We start from the raw sequence: 22372 nt of genomic DNA on the forward strand, positions 1-22372 counted from the left end.
CAACCGGACTTAACCCGGGACATAAAAATAATGTCCAACACACTATTTTTCCTTTTCTGAGCCAGTTAGGGTCCCCGAATACCCTAACACCCGTTATAAATTATAGCACACATAATACTCTAAATTAATTCCTAACTAAACTAGAATTTACTTAACTAACTAGTTGAAGATGGAACCATTTACCCTAACCCCTTAGTCCGATCGGTCACCATATGGGGTGACACAAATTGTCCTTGATAATTATTTTAATCCCATTGTCTTGAATCTAGTAAACATAATATCTAGAGGATAAAATACTAAATGGGTTTATATATTAACCATAAGAGTATGCAATCCATTTTCACAAAACACCTAACAAACTTCACTCTTTCTTTCCCCTTGTGATACCTACGGCCGAGAATCACAACACCCCCACATCATTTTCAAGCTTTGTTATTATAATTCCAAATACATACAAAGGTGGAGGATCGCGTATAAGGAAGCCCGATGTTCACGGAATCGCAAGAACCTCACTACATTGCTTTTATCCACTCGTTTTCCGACTAGTTTCTTCCCTAGCCTCGAGCTAGTAGTAAGTGACTCTAAACGCCTTTTTGATCTATTCTAAAGTGGTTAATAAGAATTTTGACGGTTGAAATTTATGAACATGTATGAACAAAATTTAAAAGTCTACTATAGAAGATAAAAAAAGTGGTTAATGGATGAATAATGGTGTAAAACTTATAAGACTTGTTTTGTTATGATTATTTAGTGATGTTTTATGCTAGTGTTAGTCGGATCGTCATCTAACCCGACTAAGTCATGTTCATGAAACATGACCTAGTGTATGTTATAGTGTGAAAAGTGGTTAGATGAAGACCACTACTACTTATAACCATGAACTTGTGTAAAAACAATTTTTCTTACAAAATGAAGTTCTAAACTAGTAGATCTACGGATCTACAAGTGGTATTTTCGAAGGACCAAGTGTAAAATGAAATCATAATTTTAAAGCCGGATCCTTCCTAAACAAAAGTGATTTTTGTGAACACACAAGTGTATAGACACTTGTGTAACAAAAAGTTTAAAAAAAAAGAATTATTTTTATAAATTTTGGACAAGAAGTTGTAGAAATGTACCTTCTTTAAAAACAAGGTTCTCAAAGAAACCGAGTCTATTTATAAAAGATCCACTAAAAGTAATGGGATTTACTTCATAGTTTTGAAAAACTACAAGTTCATGTAATTTTTGCGATTTACATATTTATTGACTAGTTTGTTGTTCCGAACGTTGTTTTGATTGAATGAGAAAACTGTTGGTTTGATTTATAAAAGAAAATGATACGCTTGAAAGCGTGGCCACCTCCAGTTACAGAGGAATCTCTGGCGAAATTTTTCTAAAAACGTAACACTTAAAATTATTTACACTACAAGTGTTAGAATTATTTTTTTTTTTGACATGTTTTCGAAATATAAATTTCGCCATGACTTTATTTACAAAATATCGGAGGTGGGATTTTCACAAAACTAAACGTGATAAATATATGTTTAGTAAATATATTTTCACCACACTGTTTATGATTATTTTGTGAAAATACATAAATATTATTTTTAGAGTAAAAATAATATTTTCGAACGTTAACAGATCCAAAATAATACGAACGCCTCTACGATAACTATATAAGTTACACTGGTAATATTTATTACCACTCGAATGATAAAACGTAACTTGCGCATTATACGGAAATATTTATGAACGCGTATTTTATCAACGTATTATTTTTGGGGAAAATTATGTGAAATGAAAATATAATATTTTTGAGAAAAATATTTATATTTTGGAATTAGAAATAAAAATATATTAAGTGAGACTTAATGATATAATTCGAACGCACATGTATTAAATCCCCCATCCTTGGGAAGGAGATTAACTACCAAGTATATACGAAAAGTAAACACGGAATAGTTGTCTAACTATTTCCCAAAAACATAAACTATAAAGCTAAGGCACGGCCGTCCGTCTAATAGATTTAGCACATGTAGGTCGTTGCACAGCTGCCCGATTTGGAGTACTTGGTAGAGACGCACCGACTGTGAGTTCATGTCCCCCTTTTCTCTTAACTGTTTTCAGTTTTCTAATCTGCGGGGGTGAAATACATGTTACTATGGCTACGAATATTTCTTACATGGTATGGTCAGCTAAGGAAGGAACTATTAGGTTATGTGATTTGGGTAGGTGAAACCTTAAGAACATTAGTCCTCGTAGTACGATCGAGGGATACAAGTGATAGGCCTATTTGAGCATAACAAACCCCACCCATGAGCCCTAAGGTTGGACCATGTGGTGACCATGTCTTAACACCACCCATGCGCCCGCAGGTTGGACCATGTGGTGATCTTGTCTTAACACCACCCATGCGCCCGCAGGTTGGACCATGTGGTGACCTTGTCGTAACACCACCCATGCGCCCGCAGGTTGGACCATGTGGTGACCTTGTCCTATCCCCTCCCATGCGCCCGCAGGTTGTACCATGTGGTTACACATTAACTGATATGTTTCCTTATTTGCTTTCATACCAGAGTTTACAAAATATTCATACTTACAATGGTTATAAAGGTTTATTCGCGCGCACCTACTAAACACATGAACTCGCTCAACATTATTGTTGATTTTTCAACTTACATGTATTTCAGGGAATTAAAGGATCTGGCACGGTATGGCACGTTTTCCCGCTGCACTAGTTTCCGAGGTCATCCGGGGTTTAGGGAATGTGACTCTTTCCTGGACAAGTCACAGTCCTTAAAGTGTGTTTATGTTTTGTTTGTTTGTTGAACAAGACTATGGTTGTTAGGGTGTATTCCCGTTAAAACAATGGTATTGTATTTGGTTTTCAAAACTTAATGGATGATCTTGCATGTTTTTAATTCATATAGCTTTGTTATGATTAAGCTAAGGTATTAAGAAGTCACACCAAATAAACCACGCTTCCGCAAAGCCAGGGTGTGACATATTGTGACTGAGATAAAAATAGGCCTTGAGTGTCACGGCGTACGGATATTCCCAAAAAATGATGAAGTGCTCCGAGGTCGGACATTGCGAACTCTCGTGAGAGTTGTCCGATAATGTTTTTCAGCAGAGTGTATCAGAAGAAGCTGTTAAAATTATATCATCAACATAAAGTAACAAGTACGCGGTGTGACTTCCCTGTCGAAACACAAACAACGAACTGTCGCAAATGCTACCCTTGAACCCGCGAGAGGTGATAAAATTGTAGAACCGTTGGAACCATGCCCGAGGTGCCTGTTTGAGGCCATATAAAGATTTGTGTAACCGACAAACATGATTGGGTTTACTTGAGTCAGTAAAACCCGGTGGCTGAAACATGTAAACTGTCTCCTGTAGGTTACCATGTAAGAAAGCATTCTTGACGTCAAGTTGATGAATAGGCCAGTTGTCAGTAAGAGCAACAGATAGAACTGTGCGGATGGTAGCGGGTTTAACAACTGGGCTAAACGTGTCCTGACAGTCAATCCCAACAGTTTGTGATTTTCCATTAACAACAAGCCGGGCTTTGTACCGTTCTAGACTGCCATCCTGCTTAAATTTATGGCGGAATAGCCACATGCACCGAATAATGGGATGGTCAGCGGGCCGGGGAACCAAATCCCAAGTATCATTATCAATTAGTGCTTTATATTCAGTTAGCATAGCCTGTTGCCAATGAGGGTCGGTTAGAGCTTTAAGGTGGGAGGTGGGGACGGGAGAGATATGTTCGGCTTTTGGTGCGGTTAGGGTATATTTAGGATTTGGTTTAAGTGTGCCATCTTTCCCCCTAGTGGTCATGTGGTGTGAGTTTTGAGTTGGAGGTACCGGTGGTAGGGGAGGTGCGTGGGGAGTGGTGTCTGTGGGTTGGTTGGTTTGAGGTCCGGTTACGGGAGTGGAGTGGGTGATAGTGGATGGGCCAGGGCTTGAATGAGGGATCGTTGGTGGACTAGAGTGTTGGGGTGAGGTTATTGGGCCTGAATGAGTGGGTGGGCTGGTTGATTGGGTTGGGCCGGTGGTAGGAAAACGAAAGGTGGCAGTGGGTAATGTTTCGTCATCTAAAAATGTGTAAGTGTTGGGTGAGGTGGTGTGAGGGAAGGGAAATGTGGACTCGTCAAAATCCACATGGCGGGAAATATGGACTTTATCAGTTGAAGGATCTAGACAACGATAACCACGAAAATTAGGTGGGTAGCCCAAGAAGATGCACCGGACAGACCGTGGGTTTAATTTATTTGATTCAGTGGCAGAAAAATTTGGGTAACAGGCACACCCGAAAACCGGAAGGTGATCGTATGTGGGGTGACAGAGGTACAAGGCAAAAGTGGGGGTGTTATAATTGAGGCGGGTGGTGGGGAGAATGTTGTGAAGGTAAGCGGCGGTGTGAAGAGCCTCAACCCAAAATGTAGGAGGGAGGTGAGCATGGGTGAGGAGGGCGCGTATGATATCGTTGATACGGCGAATCATACGTTCCGAGCGCCCATTTTGTTGCGAGGTTTGAGGACATGAGAAACGAAAAGTAAAACCGTTGGAGGATGCAAAATTGTGAAAAGCGTGGTTATCAAATTCTCCCCCTAAGTCACATTGAAAAGCTTTGATATTTTTGTGAAATTGTGTTTGGATGAATTTATGAAATTTAACAAAAGTGGGAAAAGTTTCGGACTTGAATTTTAACGGGTACACCCAAACGTAATTAGAAAAATTATCAACTAAAACCATATAATATTTATAAGCAGCATTACTGAGGACGGGTGAGGTCCATAAATCGCAATGAATTATATCAAATGGAGCATATGTAAAGGAATTTGAACCAACAAAAGAAAGCCGTTTACTGTTAGATAAATGGCAAGAGTCACAAAAACCAAACGATTGTTCATTACAAGGAATATGAAAAATGCTAGAAAGAAATTTTAAAACTTGTGTGCCAGGATGTCCAAGACGATCGTGCCACTTATTTGATTCAGCTACTAAAAGGACTTGACGAGGTGGGGTGAATGGGTAAAGGTCACCGGTGCTATCATGGCGTGAAAGAGGTTGTCCAGTCTTGAGATCCTTCAAAGTAAAACCATATGGGTCAAATTCAACAGATACAAGGTTATCCCGGGTAAATTTTCGGACAGAAATTAGGTCTTTTACAACTGAGGGGGCATAAAGGATATTATTTAAATGGTAAGTAGTGTTAGGTGTTTTGTGGTAGCCCTTACCCGATCCCAAAATTGGCAAAGATTGGCCATTACCAACTAAAATGTTAGCATTAACTGAATTTGATAAAAAGGATTCGATTTTACCTGGGTCCGCGGTGAGATGTGAAGAAGCACCCGTATCCATATTCCACATTGGCACTGGTGAGTTGATAGTTAAGGCGGATAAAGCAGTGCCAAGCTCGGTTGGTTGGAGAGGGTCCACCGGTGGATTTGTTTGGTACTCGGGTGGGGCAGGAAAGGTGTAGGGTATGGTTGGATGGGTGAGGCCGTAGCCAGAGTGGTTCGGGGGTGGGTTGGCGGCCTCGGCCACGGTTTTGGGATTGAGTGTGGTTGCGGGTGTCATAGGTTTGAGCGGGGTGGTAAGGTGGAGGAGGGGTCGGGTTCGGTGATGGAGTGGGAGGTGTGTTTTGGTTTGGTGCAGCATTGGTAATTGAGAGAGCCGCGTGTATAGATTGCCTAGCGGCTTGGCGACGCTGTTCGCGTTCAATCATATCACGGACATCATCCCAAGATTTTTCGGCTTGGGTGATAAAGGAGGCGACAGTGTCGTACTCTTGCGGTAAACCGGTAACCATTTGGAGGACTAAACGGGATTCGTTTACCGGGTGATCAACATCATTGAGTTGGTCAGCGAGGTCTTTCATGCGTTGGAAGTAGTCATTGAAAGACGAGCAGGAGGCCATGGTAGTTGTAGTGAAGGCATGTTCGAGAGTGGCGGCACGTGCATTTTTGTTGTTGAGGAAAACCCTGTGAAGCCTATCCCACGCTTGTTGTGTTGTACCTACATTATCAATAACACGTTTAACATAAGCATCCGATAAAGTGCCAAGTATCCATTGTAGGACAATGGCGTCAATCTTCGACCACGACTCGTAAGTCGGATCAGTTGAGGACGGTGGTGCGGAGCCATCAATATGGGACAGAACATCGTAGGCAAGGGCGTGGAGTTTGAATAGTTTCACCCAATCGGAGTAGGTGACTTTGTCGCCGTCTAAGACACGAACTTTGTTTTGTATGTTCGTGACTGTGTAGACTGGATGTAGAGGTTTTGTGGGGTTATCGGCTGAAGAGGGCTGCTTGTCAGCCATGGGTGCTTCGTAAAACACAGGAAGGAAGAAAAAAAGAAAAAAAATAAAAGGTGCGGCAGAAGTGTTCAGGAAAGGAATGGCTGTGATACCATGTTAATGTGTATGTTGTTGTTGTTGAAGAATGATACAACGTACAGAATATATAAAGATGTGCCTACCTAACTTTCCTCCTATATACAAGGCAACTACCTAACTTTCCTCCTATATACAAGGCAACTACAATCAATATAATAGCAATCTTTGAATGAGAATAATAACAGTCAGTGGGCATATTCTTCGGCTGACTGACAATATCTTCGGCTAATAGTATCTTTACTATTTATAATGGGTTGTATTGTTTTGTGTTAGTTTTGGAATGATGTTCGAGTGTGTGATAATTCAGTTATCTTGATAGATTTTTCACGGTTTATGAGATTGCATACTAGAATGGTAAGGCATACAAACAAGAACATGAATACAAACAGAAAACAACAAACTAAAAACAAAAATAGTAAGCCTATTTGATTTGTAAACCATAATAAATACAATGGTGATTCATATATAATGTTTTATATTCAACATCATCTAATAAATCCAACACATCCTATGTGTTCCATCTAAGTCACATTATCAAATTTTGGATCTGGACAGAATTTTATGAAAGACATTTTCTATTAACTACTTGCAAGTTTTTTTCTATTCATGGATATGCATGATTTGAATCTTTATAGTATTTAAGTGTAGCCAAAGGACGGGTCACGAGATGGGTTAGGTAACTATCGTAACGTGTAAAAACAGGTTTGGATCAAACTGGTTCCGGATTTACTTTAAGTCAAAATGGACTCCGGTCAAAATGCAATCTATCATATGAGTAATATAGGTGTTTTGATTAGAATAATCTGCAATGACTAATATTATAGTTTTTTCTAGTAATGAACTATAGATATATATATTTTTGAGTCTTGTTTAAGATTTGAAATTTTTCAATTTAAACTTTTTCAACTTAAACAAAGATGATTGGCGTAATGGAGCTAAAATAGAATAATGTGCAATGACTAATATTATATTCATAAATAGTCGACTACAATTCACATCATACACTTATGTAACATCTAATATAGAAGCATTCGTTGTTTAATAAATTAGGTATGTAAAATTTCTAAAGACTACTCGTGTTTTTATGCGGGTTTTACATCTAGACAATAGTGGTTAGGTTGTCAAAGACTACCCGTGTTTTTACACGGGTTTTACATCTAGACAACAGTGGTTAGGCTGTCAACATAATGGAACTCCTGTTGACTAACCCTGTTGACCATTAGTTCATATCAATTTTGTAAGTCTGCACTAATTATTTTTTTACTTTCTATTAAAATGTGTTATGCGTAGTTTTCTAAAAACCACCAGTGTTTGCACACGGGTCTTACTGCTAGTTATTATTATTACTGTTATTATCTGTTAATAGACAAACGTAAATGAATAGTGGTTAATAACTGGGTGGAATCTAATTAGTGTGCCACGTTTATATGGGTTAATGCTTTGTTGCCGCGTGTAATGAAGGTCATTAACAGGGAGGAAGAGGACAACAACAGAGAGAAAGAGAGACGGCGGTCGTTTGATCTTTCCGACACACCTCCTACCGGCGACGGAATCAGACGTCCTAGATGATGGCGGCGAGTCCTAGAGTCCTGATCTGTCAAGCAGTTGCTACATCGCTACGCGTCACCGGCAACATGTATAATAAAAGTCTAAATTCAATAATACTATTATAATAAAAACGTCCCTGATGTTTGGTCATATTTACTTGTTTCATCCAAAATGATTTTTTTGTACATTTGAGTTCTTCATGTTTGCGTTTTATTTCCATTTCCATCTAATTCCTAAAGTTTGGAAAAAAATACGCTTTATCACACCTATCCTTCTACCACTAATACTTACACAAAGTATTTGCACCACCATTCGGAGTGGGTTCGGCAAACCCACCCAGCAACATGTGGCAACATGCGGTTCACGTGTGAACCAATACTGGTTAAAGACGTGTAGTTATTTGAATATGAAATGGACTCAATTGCAAAATACCCAATTTAATAAAGCAGTATATTTAATTTAAGCTCGAAGCCTAACACGACATTAAGTTCAACTAGTTATAAAGAAGACAATAATATCGATTACTCGAAGCGTTTGGGCTCGCTTAAAGCTTTGGCTTGAAACCCAACCCGAGCACGCTACACAACTCCGGATACAAAGCTTTACGCATCTGCGCATACAACTTGCCATTCCACTTCATCTTCGCTAACTCCTCCCCCATGCGCAAACCGCCCTCCACCGCACTTTCACGGTCTTCATAAGCAATATCAACCAACCCCATCATTACCGCCTCATCCGCTTTCACCTTTACTCCTCGCAACAATACATCTCGTAGGGATTCTCGCTTCACCACCTTGGCCCTTATCAACTCAACCCCATAGTCAGGCAACATAAGCCCTTTATGAATCTCGTTCATACTCAACAAACCATGATCACGCCTCATGTAGACATAGTCATGGCATAACGCAAGCCCCAGTCCCGCACCAATAGCATGACCTGTAATGACCACGATTGTCGGCATAGGGAGGGAAATGAACTCCGCGACCATACACTTTACTTGGTTGATCAGTTGGAAGATTGTATCGGTTGTGTTGAAGTCGAAGCCGTTACAGAAGAACTTTCCCTGCGCAATGGTGAGCAAGACTGAGCCATGAGTGGAGTGGAGGCTGGCATCTGATAGAGCTGATCGAATAGAGGAGATGAGGGTAGAGTTAAGGCGGTGTTCGTCCACACCATCACCTGTAAGTGTTAGCAAGAAAAGGTTCCCACGCTTTTCTAAACTACACATTCTCAGTTTATTTGTTTTATGAAATGAGGCCGAGCATAATATATATAAGTTTAATAGAGGTTTGTTTAGATTCGAGTATATATAGCCAAATTTCATGGTCCACTCGACCCCTCATTGACATCATTGAAAAAAAAAATAATAAATTCTTTTCTTTTTTGCGCCCAAAACAGCCGTCCAACTCAACCCTATGCTTCTGTTGTCTAATGTTGTTCTCCAAAATAATAATTATTGGAATCCCCACTTTAATGTTTGAAAAGAGTTAGCCAATCCCTCTATTAAATCCTTGCTGCCGTCTAGCCAACCCCCAATTCTTAATTTATCCCTAATAATACTCAAAATGGGGTTTCTTTATAGTATGACTCCTTCAAGAATAATGTACACATGCATGATTGGAAGTGGGCGGCCCACCCAACTGATGTTGTCGAAATGCATGCCTGGAGAGTAATCCTTTTTTGCGGCCCACATATGTATTGTCCAAAATAATTCCTTCAACATCGTTGACCCATTCTTCAAAACCACAAGCCCAAAATTCCTCATGTATCATATTTAGCTCACAAAAAGAAAATAGATAACATGCATTTAACAAATTAATTACTAACAACAATAGACTTAGGATCATCATGTTTTATAATTATTATTGTTATAAATTCATTCATTTAAACTCATTTAAATCCAATAATAAAATTATATACGAATAACATGAGATCCTATCATTTTAGTTCGTTTTCATTCAACATCATCAAACTTTATATATGAACCAACTACGAGTAAATTTTAAGGAAAATGACCCTAAAACTACTCAAAAATGTAGGAATATTAATTTAAAAATATGTATAATTTAGACCACATCAAATATCCCCACACTTTACCTTTTGCTTGTCCCTAAGCAAAATCCCAAGCACCATGTCCAACTTAAACACTTAACAACAACACAAGTCTCAAACAAATTATAATGGAACTACGAAATCATTAAACACAGCGGTTTCGCAAGACTTACAACGTTCAAAAGGGTGACGAATCATAATATTTAAATGAAAACGGGCCTACCTAATCAAGTTTTTCTTACCTTCAAGCAATCAACTATACAATGTCAACACCCCTCACAATTTCACTCATCTCTTGGCTAATATATATGTAATTTCGAGTGAACTCTCAAAACCGAACTATGAAACGTACTATTATAAGCTTGTACGTCAATCAGTTCTCCACCTAGTTGTTAGAACTCGACACGGATCAAGAGGGCTTTAATGGGTAGGTAAGGGCTAAAGGTAGGTTATTTTATTTAGGAATAAATGGCTAAACACGAAATCACACGATAAACCGGATAAGCACGAAACAAAACACTAATATATTGGTCATTTCGACCCACAACTTTATTATATTTTTTTTCTTTTTCTTTTCCTCCTTTTTTTTCTTTTTTCTTTTTTTTTCATTTTCAAGATAAAGATAACAATAACACAATACGATCCGGTTATCAAATCAACAACGGGTAACAAACGAATGGTTTTAGGCTCAAAGTGGTGTCTAAAGTTAATGGTGAAACGGGTCAAACACACAGGCTACACAAATAGGGTGATCCTAATGCCTCTATCATATCCATGTCAAATCCTAACCGAAGGTCTCAAACTGTATCAAAACACACAAGTTCTAAAGTAATGCAACCATTGGTAAACACACATGAAACAAAAATAGTGGTCATATATATGAAACAAGTAAAGGCTCAAATCTCACTATCATGTGGAAAATAAGGGCTACCGATATTGACAATGCACAACCAATTAACTCTCCGGCTCCATCCACTATCCCAGGCATCCCAAAACCTTTTACTCCTAAAAACCGATTCAGTCAACCTACTATCCTGTAACTTAAAGAAACATGCGCTCTCGACTCGTAAATTCGACAATTAAACCACTTTTGACTGACGTTTTGAAAATGTTTTTGTTTTCTATGCGCTAAAGGATCGGGACTCGCAACAACCTCACTTTTTTTTCAATTTTCTTTTTCTGATTTTTTTAACTATTTATTTATTTTTTTTAGTTTTATTTTATTTTTATTATTATTTTTCTACTCAAATCTACCTAAAAAGACGTAGTCTCCCATCTCCACACTTAAAGTTTACATTATCCCCAATGTAGGATGAAAGACAACTAAAAATAAATAAGAAATAAAACCTAAAATAATATACAAAAATAAAAAGATAACGAGTTGGAAAGGACTTAGTTGGTTAGGATAAAAATCAGTGCCAGCTGCGCGTGTCATCAATCTGAACATGTACACGACAGTATAGCATTTCCTTCGTGATCGTATCCAAGACTGATATACCGAGGTTGCCTTTTACAATAATGACATAAGCTCGAAATCCCCGCCCGAAGGGAGATTGAGTACGGGCGGTATCCTCCAAACCTGCACAAACAAAACAAAGCAAACCCAAGCATAATATTGTCTCTAAATGAAAACCGACTCAAGACTGACTCAACAGTAAAATGAAAGAGAATACACAAAACTCCACAATAACAAATATACCTACACCTCACACGCTCATACCAACCTCGGGAAGATCAAGCATCTCTCCCTCTCTTTCCTCAGATGGGCCCTCAATGTAGATTTTCAACCTATGCCCATTCACCTTAAACCTTTGGCCTTCCTCATTCTCAATCTCGACAGTGCCAAATGGAAAAACCTCAGTGACTAAATGCGGACCCGTCCATCGCGACTTCAACTTTCCCGGAAACAACCTCAACTGGGAATTATAAAGCAACACCTTATCCCCACACTTAAATTCTTTCACGCTCTTAATGTGGCGGTCGTGCAACTGCTTAGTCTTCTCCTTGTAAGCCCACGATTTCTCATACACTTCATCACGTAACTCCTCTAACTCATGTATCTGGAGAAACTGTTTCTTACCCGCGGCGTCCATATCAAGATTTACCTTTCGCAAGGCCCAATACGCCTGGTGCTCCAACTCAACCGGAAGATGACACGCTTTCCCGTAAATCATCCTAAAGGGTATGGTCCTGATAGGTGTCTTATAAGTAGTGTGGAAAGCCCAGAGTGCGTCATCTAAATTGTCGCCCAGTCAATGCGGCTCTGTCCGACATTCTTTTACAAGATAGGCTTAATGCCACGATTGGCATTCTCCACCTGTCCACTCGTCTGAGGGTGATAGGCAGTCGAAAGCCGATGGGTGACCCCATAGCGCTTCAACACCTTCTCCATCTACGAGTTACAGAAATGGGTGTCACGATCACTAATGATGGCCTTAGGAGTGTAAAGTTCGGGGGTCGGCCCAGGGCTGACTCATAAGGCTTATCAACCTAGGCTAAGGCCTAGGGCCACCAAAAAACAAGGGCCTCCAATTTTATTTCATTTCATATATTAGACATGCTTTTTTTTTTGCCATTTAAACAACGTTTCTAGGCCCAATATTTAGGATTTTACACTAAGAGTCCGCACTGTGCACGCACGCAACACATCAACCCTTGTTGGCGAGCAATGTGAAATTGATTGCGGATTGAGTGAAATTAGGGCCGACATTAGGAAAAATCATCGCTCTGGTTATTCAATGTCTCAAAGCTCAATCTCAATTAATTTATACCAATAATAAGGCCTGACTTTGCAATTTGCTCAGGGCCTTCAAAAACGTTGGAATGATCCTGGGTCGGCCGCCCCCTCCCGCCCCCACTATGCTACGCCAATGGCTACGAACATGTATAGCCCAAATATTTTATAAATATGAATATATAGTTGGGGTGTTAGAATTGATTATCGAGATTGTTACTTTTATGTAATAAAATGATTAAAGCCATTATATTAACGCCTTTGTTTCACACTTGTTCTTTTGCAAACTAATATAACTCAATGCAAAGGTGAGGTATAATTATGGTAAAGGCCATGTGATGGTCCTTTTGTGAATAAATCACTGTTGAATACGTATAAAGTAAATCTTTTGAAGTAGGTTTAGTATCTATGAGTAAACTGATTCATGGTTCATAGATTATTGTGAAGAAGGCAATCATTCAAATAAAATTATACTCTGTTATAGACTACGATGTTAATAGGAAATTGGGTTTTTATTTATATATTACTAGGTTTTTACCCGGGATTGCTTCCCGGGCTCGGGAAAGTTATTTAGATTAATTAATTACTAGTTGTTTGTAATACGACCACATTACATCAACCATCTAATTCGATTAAACAACAATGTCTGCAAATCACCGGATTAGATCATGAACTCATATTAGAGGACAAACAAATGCACAACAGGACCATATGAATAATATCATTTCCACTTTTACTTCAATGCAGTTACATGATAGGGTGATTTGGGATTTTGAAAAAATCTTTGTTTTTTTACCTCTTTTACAAAATAAGATGTTGACCAAATTTGAAACAGATGTTCACCAAAAGTCAATAAGATATTCACAAATAGTCAAACAAATGTTGAGCTTAAACAGATGTTTGGTTTAAGGCCAAACATCTGTTTATGGCCAAACATCTGTTTAAGTCCAAATATCTGATATAGAAGGAGAACATCTGTTTAAGGCAAAACATCTGTTTAAGGTCAAACATGTGTTTAAGGTCAAACAACTGTTTAAGTCCAAACATCTGATATAAAAGACAAACATCTGTTAAAGGCCAAACAACTGTTTAAGCCTTAACAGTAACTTGTTAAGATCTACTGTCTTCTCACACAGTTTTCCTCTTCAAAACACTGTTGAACCTAACATGGAAAGTTATTTAAAAACACTGTCTTCAAATCACCGTTTTAACCAAAAAGCGGTTTCAAACCACAGTTTTAACCCAACAGTGGTTTTAAACCACCATTTTAACCAAACAGCGGTTTCAACAACAGTTTTCTGAACAGTAGTTCCAAACATCTATGGACATCAATCTGTTGACCAAAGTCAACAGACTTATCAACCACTGTTTTATTTTCAAACATCTGTTCCCAATAACAGAGCTTTGATCATTTAAACATACCTTTGCCAATATTACAAGCTTTTACACTATCAAACCTAAATATTTATAAAAAGTATAAGTGTTAAACATCATACAAAGTTCATCCACCAGTTGACCTAATTTAACAGATGTATCAACCACTGTTTAATCTTGAAACATTTGTTCTCAATAACAGAGCTTTGATCATTTAAACAGAGCTTTGCCAATATTACAAGAATTTACACTCTCAAACATCAATATTCATTTACTTAATTTTAATAACAAACATTATTAATAATTTTAACACAACTAATTATATAAAAAAAAATACAATTGTCAAAACAGATAATAACATTCAATAAAATACAGGATCCTAATTCCTAATCTATTGGTGAAACAGTAGTTTCGATAAGTAAAGCTCCTTTCGGACCATTGTAGTTGTCAACATGTTGGACGTATTTCCGAAGTTCATTGGTCAGATCAACTTCAATCATATCCCCCCAGATGCTTGTTATTAGCCACTTGTTGTCTTCAATTATATTAGTACTTCGGCGTGCATCAACATAATCAACTACACGGGGATTATTGAAAACAAACATCTTCTTCCAGCCTTCTTCTTCATATCTGAGCAAATCAGCAGTTAGCTCAGCAGACTTTCCAATAACAATCAAATGCAACCTCTTTGCAATGGTCAAAAAATGCCCTTGGCAAGGATTGACTACAATACTCTCAGGAAAGTAAAGCATTCTGAAAGTCTCACTAACAACATCAAAACAAACGATGTTCCTCTCACCTAGTAGATACCAATAATTTGAAACCATAAAATATATGGTTTTATCAACATAAACTCCTGTAGACCATGAATAACGACTTGAACTATAATTGTTTACGATACCTGAATTTATTGTTGTCCATGACTCACGACGTCGTGAGTAAACACGAGCAGCAGTTACATTACGGTAACATCTGATGTTCAGCACTTTCAGATCATTGAACTGATCAAAATAAATTCCATCGGTATCAGAGTTTCGATGATGATTGTAATTAAAGTAGTCATCACACAAAACCTTATACTGCCTAATAGTAGGATTCCAAAGAATCAACTGACAGAAAATCCCTTCATTGGAAACTAACAACAACCCATTAAATGAAGATAGAATACGTAAGAAGCTAGAGTGGACATTGTTAGGAAAACTTAAGGTTTTACTATTAACAACATCCAACTTACCACCAACTACGGCGTCAATGACAATTGACGTGTCTTTAAAGGATAATAGTTTCTTTTCTACTGAATCTCCACTTCGGAGAGCATGCATCATCTGAAATGCATGACTTGACAATTCCGTATAAAAATTCTTGGAAAGAGATTTGAAACGGCAAATATCTTCTGCAGAGAGCCTTGAGAAAACCTCATCAACAATCACTTGAAACCCAAATTTTTCCATCCTGCAGAGAGCCTTGTGAAAATCTCGTCAACAAAATTTTTGAAGATGATTAGTAGATAGATGAAAATGGTAATGATCAAAACCTCTGCCAAATGTATTTTATATACCCAATGAAGAAGGCTATGACTAAATACATCGTCAGACGAAAGAATATCATGCAACGCTCATTAGGCTTTTAATGCATTTACATGGGAAAAATATAAAATTAAACACGTTATTATAATTACAATTAAGCTATTCATTTACCTGTAACACGCCTTTAGCATAAGACAGAAGTGATTGCTTAACGTGCATTAATTGCAAAGTATATATCCCAAGGCATTTTGAATTTGAATTTACCGGCAATTCACTGCTATGGTATATGTTTGCCAAAGGAAATATCTGCTAAGTTATACTTTCTTGGTTATGGGCAGTAGTTTGCTGATCTGATTTGAAAGCAATTGTCATGATGAGTTTTCTAATAGCATTAATTATTGATTTAATTTGCAACAAATAGTCGTCAAGGATATTTTTTATTTTGTAATTTAACTTTAAATTTTATCATTAAAACAATGTTTTAAATTAAATACTGTTAAACATCTAATCTGGACATAAACAAATGTTTGAAATTAAATAAATATTTGACCTCAAACATCTGTTTGAATATAAACAGATGTTTGAAAATAAACACTGTTAACATAAACAGAGATATAATATCTACAGTTTGGACATATAAATACTGTTAACAAAAACAAAGATAGAATATCTACTGTTGATGATGAACCACTTTTGTTGTTGGGCAGTGGTTCATCTTTGAGTTTGTATAGGTTTGTCTCGAGAAATAAAGTATAGAGAACCACTACTACACTAAACACTGTTACATAAGAAGGACTGATACATAAATACTAAAATTGAATCCGCTGTAGAAGCTGTTATAACTACACCAACAGTGCTAGTCTTTAACAGGACTTTGCCTTCAACAGTGCATAGGCCTCGTGAGACAATAAGTCCATCAGTCTTTATATGGAGCAGGAGTTAATTATAACAGTCCTTAGCATGATCAGCTGTTATAACCACACCATAACCCTTTGAGAGGTTGACCATTAAACAAATCCTTGACACTATTAATCCTCTGTTGACTTACCAAACAGATCTTCAGACACAAATCAACATCAACATAATCTAAATATTACTGAAACAATAAATAATAAATAAAAATAAAACACAACAAAGATTCATAAAATTAAATTTATTCAGGACCTTAAAATTAAAAGTCCAATAATTACATGACATACTGAACAATATTAAAGTTCAAATCTAAGAATACAGCAAGAATTAATAAACTTTAGGTTCCACTACATCGATTGCTGAACCTCTTGATGTATGTCCTTCAGCATCGCCATAAACTGCACGTGTCTATCACCACACTCCATATTACTGACAAAACAAATAAGAATAAGAAACTAACCTAAAATGCAAACGTCTCTTTTTCATTTGTATTGCACATCTGAGTTTTCACGATATTGGACGAATCTACTTTCTTTAAAAGAAGAAAATCTTCCTGGCGCAAGAAAAGGTGACTTTGGATTTAACGGAAATAAAAAAAATGGCACATGTAACTTTAAAGTTGCATCTCTGCCATCAAAAAAGGTAACACATGCAACTTTTCATGATGTTGCAACAATGATACTGCAGCATCGATATCGAAAGGTTGATATGGGATGTGAATTTACATTGAAACAACGATGTTGGAACAATGATACAGGAACGATAACATGTAAACATTATCAACAAACATTTGAACAAAGAAGTGTAATGGGAAATTAGCTGCTAAATCACAAGAAAGATGCATTTGAGAGAAAAAGATACGCTCACATATATGAGCGAGCGAGATTTGAATGTGAAATCAGATAATTGTATCTTATTTATAGGATAAAAATATATATGGTTTGAAATTTGAATTTAAAAATTACTGATATTAATTAGTAATTACTGATTTGATTTGAAAGCAATTGTGATGATGTTTTTTGGGAATTGATATGCAAAGTAGGAAAAAAAGAGAACGTCAATTTTAAATTACCATCTTACATATTTTTTATTTCAAAATTTCAAAATTACTGATATTATCAGTGATCTGATTTGAAAGAAATTGTCATGATGACTTTTCTAATTTTTACTTTAACTTTAACTATTAACTAAGAGATAATAACCGTCAGTTTGAAATTCATATTTTGCATATTTTAAAAGTCCAAAGCTCAAGAAATTACCATTAATTATTGATTAGATTTGCAACAAATAGTCAAAAAGTATTTTTTTTATTTTTTAATTTAACATTAAATTTCATCACGAAAATAATGTTGGAAGAACTCTTATCACATTGCAATATAACAATTAGGTAAAATGGTAATTACATTTTAATTCTAGGAAAACCGTTGATGGTCAATATCAATGGATGTCAACACTAAAAAAATGACCAATGGCTTTTTTATCCTATTAGTGGTTACCGAACAGTTTTTTAAACACTGACATTTGGTAAGTCAGTGGTCAACACGAAGATTGAAGAAACAAAGGTTATATTTCATCAGTAGATAAGTTTTAACAATCAACTGTTTTAACCAAAACAACGGTTGTAACAGGCTTTTAAACAGATGTTGTTGCTTAAACAGATGTTTCGCCTTATATATCAGTTTTCTGGACTCAAAACAAAACTTTGAACTTAAACAGACGATTGGCAATAAACAGAAATTAGGCCATAAATAGATTTTTGACCTTAAACAAAACTTCGAGCTAAAACAAATGTTTGCCCATAAACATCTGTTTGCAAAAAAAGACCAATTTCAAGAATACTATACCCAAACAATCAAAATGAGGAGCTTAATAATCATACAAGTATACTTTATTTTTATTTATTAGTATAAAAATGAAACAACTATTCAGTTTATATTAAAGATCAAATCAATGAAGGGATTTGATAAATACTGTTACATATAAAGACTGTTGAGAGAGAAAATACACTCACGTATATGAGCGAGCGAGATTTGAATGTGAAACCAGATAATTATATCTTATTTATAGGATAAAAATATATATGGTTTGAATTTTGAATTTCAAAATTACTGATATTATTAATAATTACTGATTTGATTTGAAAGCAATTGTGATGATGTTTATTGGGAACTGATGTTTATTGGGAACTGAAAGGTAAGTAGTGTATATCTTTATATCCCTCCTTATTAAAGTAAATAAATATTAGTAATGATATGCAAAACAGGAAAAAAAAAAAGAGAACGTCAATTCTAAATTACCATCTTGCATAATTTTAATTTCAAAATTTCAAAATTACTGATATTAACATGTTTTAAACACATGTTGGGGCTAAAACAGATGTTTCACCTTATATATCAGTTGTATGGACTTAGACAAAAGTTTGAACTTAAACAGATGATTGGCAATAAACAGAAATTTAGCCATAAACAGATTTTTGGCCTTAAACAAATCTTCGAGCATAAACAAATCTTTGCACATAAACATCGGTTTGCAAAAAAAGTCCAAATTCAAGAATACTATACCCAAACAATCAAAATCAGGAGCTTAATAATCATCCAAGTATACTTTAATTTTATTTATTAGTATAAAAATGAAACAACTGTTTAGTTTATATTACAGATCAAATCAATGTAGGGATTTGATAAATACTGTTACATATAAACACTGTTGGGATATACACTGTTACATATAAATATTGTTGTGACTAAATTGTAACATATAAAACACTGAGGTGATAACATTTATCAACCAAACAGACTATAAAACTCTAATGTGAAAAACACTGTTACATATAAACACTATTAACATAAACAAAGGTCTGAGCATAAACAGATGATTGCTCATAAACAGAAGTTTGGCCATAAATAGAAGTTTGCCCATAAACAGATGTTAAAGGCCAAACATCTGTTTAACACTTAACATATGTTTAACTTAAAAACAGTGTTCAACCTAACATGGGTTTCCATTATCTATTGACCAAAATGCAAACAGATGTTAAACCACTGTTTGTTATTGTACTTTCCAATATCTTCGACAATCGCCATGAACTCCGTGGAAGTACTCAATGCATTTCCAGCAGGATTTATAGAAACCTGATCTCTCGTGAACAAACCAACATGCAGTATCCGAAAACACTTCTTCAGCTGTGGAAGAGTAGCCCTGTCCTCATATACTTGATAGTTAACTTTGTTCATAAAAAGCTGTTAACCCAACGGTAGAGCATCTCATTCTACAGGTTCGATATGTTAAAGGTATTCTCATATAATTCTTCCTGGCTGCTTCCAAAGAATCGGCACTTTGGACATCTGTTGTTCTTCAAACATCTATTATCTAAGAAGTTTGAAGTTTGAAGACAACAGATGTCCAAAGTGCCACTTCATTCACAACAGTAGAACAATCATGATCATCATCATCATCATCTGCAGCAGATCATTCACAATCATAATTTAGTCACAACTCATATGACAAAACTTCAGTAAAAATCAAAAACAAAAACAAAAACACATACCATTATCAAGGGAAACCACAACTCTCCCATCAAAGAAGGTAGCACATACAACCTTTAACGATGTTGCAACAATTATATTGCAACATCGATATTGAAAGATTGATGTGTGATGGGAAGCTTCATTGAAACAATGATGTTGGAACAATGTGTCACACCCCAATTTTCCACGTGTCACCGGTGGGCCCGGTGGGGAGTATAGTGACGTAGTTGGCATCATCATAGACAAACAACACAATATATAAATGCACAGCGGAAGCAAAAGATAAATATATTACATTCCGAATATAAGTAATGTCAAAGTATTACAACGGAAGGTAAAGGATCCACAGGCGGATCAATAAAAGAAAACTGTTCAATAGGCTTTAGGCATCTTGAACTTGCAAGATTCCCTAGTGACGCCCCGAGCTCCCAGCCAATTACGCATAGTACCTGCCACTCAACCTTTTGGAAAATACGTCAGTTTACACTGGTAAATACAATTAACTGACTCATTTTGGAAAAAGAGTTTGAAAAGTGATTCGTGTGCAAACGGCACAAAACATCTTGACACATTGATTAAAATGCACAGAGGCAAATTAATCTTTATACTTGGGACAATTTTATTAATAAAAATCTTGTATCCGATTTACATGGTTGTCCAACATTTAGGGCCGGTGATTATACAATACAAGCCGGACAAGATTAATTGACACACCACAAATATAATCTCACAAGAAGATACTCTCACGAGTGAGTATACGTTATACATATGCAACAGGAGGTGTTTTGCCTACACCTTGTGCTTACGTCGTGGCCATTCACTTTTTAAAATGAGCCAAGGATATCCAGGACACGGTCATTAACCCCCAATGTTATTTGTTATCAATCAACACAGATTAAAACGGGATTATGCAATTTAATCATCTCCGATTAAACAGTTTCTACACCCGACCAAGCGGTATTTTTATAATACCGTATCCCAAGCCCGTATAAGGGAAAATAAGTTAAAAGTATTTACCTGAGCTAGCTCCTGTCTTAAATAGCAAGAATAATAACTCAGCCGTATTCCTAAGTAAGCGTAGGTACAATTTACCGGAAAGCTCTAGTCTGGAACGATGGTATAAATAACCAATTAGGATACTAACGGGTCTTTAATTAAGCCTAAGCTTAGACCGGTTAGTTTTAAGGAAATATGCGGTTCAAGCGCACGATTAAGCGAAGACCGGATAGAACGTGATCTAGACCCGACAAGTTTGAATACTTGTATAATATGGGTATACTAAATACATCCTGGATTTTGAGATAAAAATGATAACGTTTGACCCGCTTCGGTCAATTTACGCAAACTAGTTACGTAACCCGAACCGAACGCAAAAAGGGCGTTACGGATAGCCAAATAAGTCAAATGCAAGTTCCCTGAGATAATATGCTTTAAATATGACATAATATCAGTAAGTTATGTTCTATATTGCCCGGGAAAATTTTTAAACTCAATTCATGCCTTAGAAGGGCATTTTGGTCATTTTAAAAGATCATAAAAGAGTAAAATTAGAAATCTGAGTTTCGGGTCTGGTTCATACAGTAAATATACTTAATTTAACATGTTATAACAGTAGGGTATGACCCATATGTCAAATTTATCATTTAAAACCAAACTATGCACCGCAGGGGTATTTTAGTAATTTCACAAGGGCTGAAAATGCCAAAACTGGAAATCTGAGTTCATATACTTATACTTACTGTTATTATATGAAAATATACTAATTACATCAGTAGGTATAAGTCTTATATGTTTAAAACGAGTATAACGCTTACTATGCGCTTAAAACGCTAAAAATGCGATTTAAGGGCGTTTTCGGGTTTTCACAATAATTCTGAGATTTTTATATTTCCAGAATACTTAAAATAATTTATTTAACTTATAGAATCAGTAGAAAAAGGTTTCGGGTCAAAAGAATGTGTAAAACTCATTTTATGGCTTAAACGGTCAAAACCGACATAACCCGAAATAACTAAGCGATCTAAGATACGACCAGCCAAAAATTAAATAAAAATCATCAAAAATCCCAAAATATTATATAACATCAGTGGGTAAAAAGTTTTATATCAAAACGTGGCCTGAAATGGGTTATACGCGAAATGCGCCGTTTATGTAACTTTAAGATATAGTTTTACGATAATGGCCATAACTCAAAATCTGGACCACCAACTGATCCGAAATTTTTGGTGCAAGTTTATATATTAGAAATAAAGATTTCTACTCTTTCACTTTTCCAAAAATCACGTTTTATCTCAAAAAGGGCAAAATAGTC

General features: G+C 36.3%; 1 protein-coding gene across 1 annotated transcript; it reads right to left on the reverse strand.

Moving 5' to 3' along the window:
- Positions 1-4796: 4796 nt before the first annotated feature.
- On the reverse strand, positions 4797-6314 carry LOC118491152. Its single transcript, XM_035988649.1, has 2 exons — positions 5310-6314; positions 4797-5073 (listed from the first exon to the last, which is right to left on the reverse strand). The coding sequence occupies exons 1-2, from the start codon at positions 6311-6313 to the stop codon at positions 4989-4991; spliced, it is 1089 nt and encodes a 362-aa protein (XP_035844542.1). The 5' UTR covers position 6314; the 3' UTR covers positions 4797-4988.
- Positions 6315-22372: the final 16058 nt, after the last annotated feature.

This window comes from Helianthus annuus, chromosome 4 (genome assembly GCF_002127325.2).
Source record: "Helianthus annuus cultivar XRQ/B chromosome 4, HanXRQr2.0-SUNRISE, whole genome shotgun sequence".
NCBI classification, from domain to species: Eukaryota; Viridiplantae; Streptophyta; class Magnoliopsida; order Asterales; family Asteraceae; genus Helianthus; species Helianthus annuus.